Source organism: Engraulis encrasicolus, chromosome 5, assembly GCF_034702125.1.
Source record: "Engraulis encrasicolus isolate BLACKSEA-1 chromosome 5, IST_EnEncr_1.0, whole genome shotgun sequence".
Lineage (NCBI taxonomy): Eukaryota > Metazoa > Chordata > Actinopteri > Clupeiformes > Engraulidae > Engraulis > Engraulis encrasicolus.
The window spans coordinates 10,559,575-10,562,074 of record NC_085861.1 but is presented as its reverse complement, the minus strand read 5'-3'; the positions used below and the strand labels follow the sequence as shown (position 1 = coordinate 10,562,074).

General features: G+C 43.0%; 1 protein-coding gene across 1 annotated transcript in view; it reads left to right on the top strand.

Moving 5' to 3' along the window:
- LOC134448792 (immunoglobulin superfamily DCC subclass member 3) overlaps positions 1 to 2,500 on the top strand; it is a gene marked incomplete at its 5' end in the record, with an annotated part of 27,802 nt that overhangs the window by 20,107 nt on the left and 5,195 nt on the right. Inside the window, 3 exons of the mRNA XM_063198451.1 lie at positions 57 to 221; positions 583 to 771; positions 1,863 to 1,991. Of these exons, the coding sequence (XP_063054521.1) occupies positions 57 to 221; positions 583 to 771; positions 1,863 to 1,991 (483 nt within the window). The remainder of the gene's footprint in view (positions 1 to 56; positions 222 to 582; positions 772 to 1,862; positions 1,992 to 2,500) is intronic.

Below are 2,500 nucleotides of genomic sequence, written 5' to 3'. Positions count from 1 at the left end.
TAATGTAATGTAATGTAATGTAATGTGTGCCGCTTCCTCTCCTTGTCCACCTCTAGAGCCAGACAGTATGGAGCTCCAGGAGGCCGTGAGTAAGACGACCTTCAAGCATGAGTTTGAGAACCTGGATCCAGCCACCACCTACTCCATCTACCTGAAGGCCTACTCTCCTCTGGGGGCCAGCCAGCAGTCCAGCACCATCATCGCCACTACACTAGGGGGCGGTATGTAGCTGTGCACCCACTTGCCTTTGATTTGTTCATCAGGGACCATGTACAATTAAAACATAGTTGTTACCATTTTATGCATTGCACCAGAGCTAACCATAAGCTAATAATTTGCCTCTGTTATATTTTTTATTAATTAATGAAAAAAACTTATATATAAAATATGAACATGACATTTCCCTCTCATTTACAAAAAAAATGTTAATGTTTTGTTCATCATAATTTAATCATTTACCAAGTTTTTATAGTGTTTTTTTTCATTATTGTCATTATTAGAAAGTGTTACCATCATACTTTTGTATTGTTTTCCCTATGCTTATCTAACCCCCTTTGACCTCTCCCCTTGCCCACACTACAGTTCCCATGATGCCGAGCTTCTTCACCAAGGTGCTGAACAAGACAGCCATGCAGGTGTTCTGGGAGCTGCCCAGTAAGGCGGGCAAGGTGCAGGGCTTCAAGCTCTCCCATCGCATGGTGCCCCAGGAGGAGTTCAGGGACCAGGAGCTGTTCCCCAGCCACATCAACACACACACCATCTCACACCTCGGTAAGTAACACACACAGGAGCTGTTCCCCAGCCACATCAACACACACACACACACCATCTCACACCTCGGTAAGTAACACACACAGGAGCTGTTCCCCAGCCACATCAACACACACACCATCTCACACCTCGGTAAGTAGCACACAGGAGCTGTTCCCCAGCCACATCAACACACACACACACACCATCTCACACCTCGGTAAGTAGCACACAGGAGCTGTTCCCCCAGCCACATCAACACACACACACACACACCATCTCATACCTCGGTAAGTAACACACACAGGAGCTGTTCCCCAGCCACATCAACACACACACACACACCATCTCACACCTCGGTAAGTAGCACACAGGAGCTGTTCCCCAGCCACATCAACACACACACACACACCATCTCACACCTCTGTAAGTACTGTAGCACACAGGAGGACACAATATAATATAATAGAATAGAATAGAATAGAATAGAATAGAATAGAATAGAATAGAATAGAATAGAATAGACTGGAGTAGAGTAGAATAGAATAGAGTAGAATAGAATAGAATAGAATATAGTAGAATGAGTACTATAAACACACCATCTCACTCCTCGGTGAGTAGCACACAGAAGGACACAATAGAATAGAATACTATAGAATAGAGTAGAGTGAATACTGTAAAAATGCATAGTCTGTGAGAGAAGTATTTTTGTATTGTGGAAGGGTGACATAGCCCTTAACCGATGTGGAATTGGTTTCACACATGTCGTTCCAGCACTGGAATGTTGTAATAGTCACTGAAAAAAAATTAACTTGATAGTGCACAGGGCCTTTAGTAATACATTATCACTTGGTCTTTGCCATTCTGGTGCCAAATTTATCACAGGGCTGGTGTCTTAAGGGGCATACAGTAATTTGCTCATTTGATCACATTTCTGATAGATTTCACCTAATTATTTTATCAGTTGTCAAATAGAAGAGTGCAACACTGCTTCTTTATGGTTCACCACTTTATTTTTGGTCACGCTCTTCTATTTGAAAACTGATGACTGAAGTACTCAGAAAAGCTGCACCTGCTGAAAAAGAAACCTTTGCTTTTTCCCGCTTTTCCAGAACCGGCGGCGGTGTATGAGATCCAGCTGGTGGCCTTTAATGGTAACGGGGACAGCATGGGCAACAAACGGCTGGTGTCACTGGCTGAGACGGGCATCAGTGCCAAGGCAGACAATAACAACAACAATGGTGAGTTGGTCTGGCAAGGCCGACTGTATACAATACAATACAATACAATACAATACAATACAATACAATACAACATGTATTTATATAGCGCAGTATCACAACTATGGTTGTCTCATTAGAAGTGTGGTCTGTCTCCGCATCATTAGTAAAGCTGTGGAATTAACGGTTCAAAATGGTTCAAACTGTTCAACTTCACATAATTACCAGGAGAGCTATGTCTCCACTGTGCTAAGTCTTCCCCAATGACAACTCACTACACAGATTCAAATAGGCCTTGAGAAAAATCCTGATGCACACAGATAGAACATTGTGATTGAAGATCGGATTTTGTGTCCTTTTTGATTATCTCCGATGGTGTATTGCCATTAGGCGGGTTCATCTAGCTTGCTGGGCAACTGCAATGCTCCTCAGTGCTCAAAAGAGAACTCAGCATCAAGTGTAATGTCACTAAAATTACACCAGGGGGCAGTAAGTAAAAAGTCTTCCCATCCACACATAGCTGATCCCCC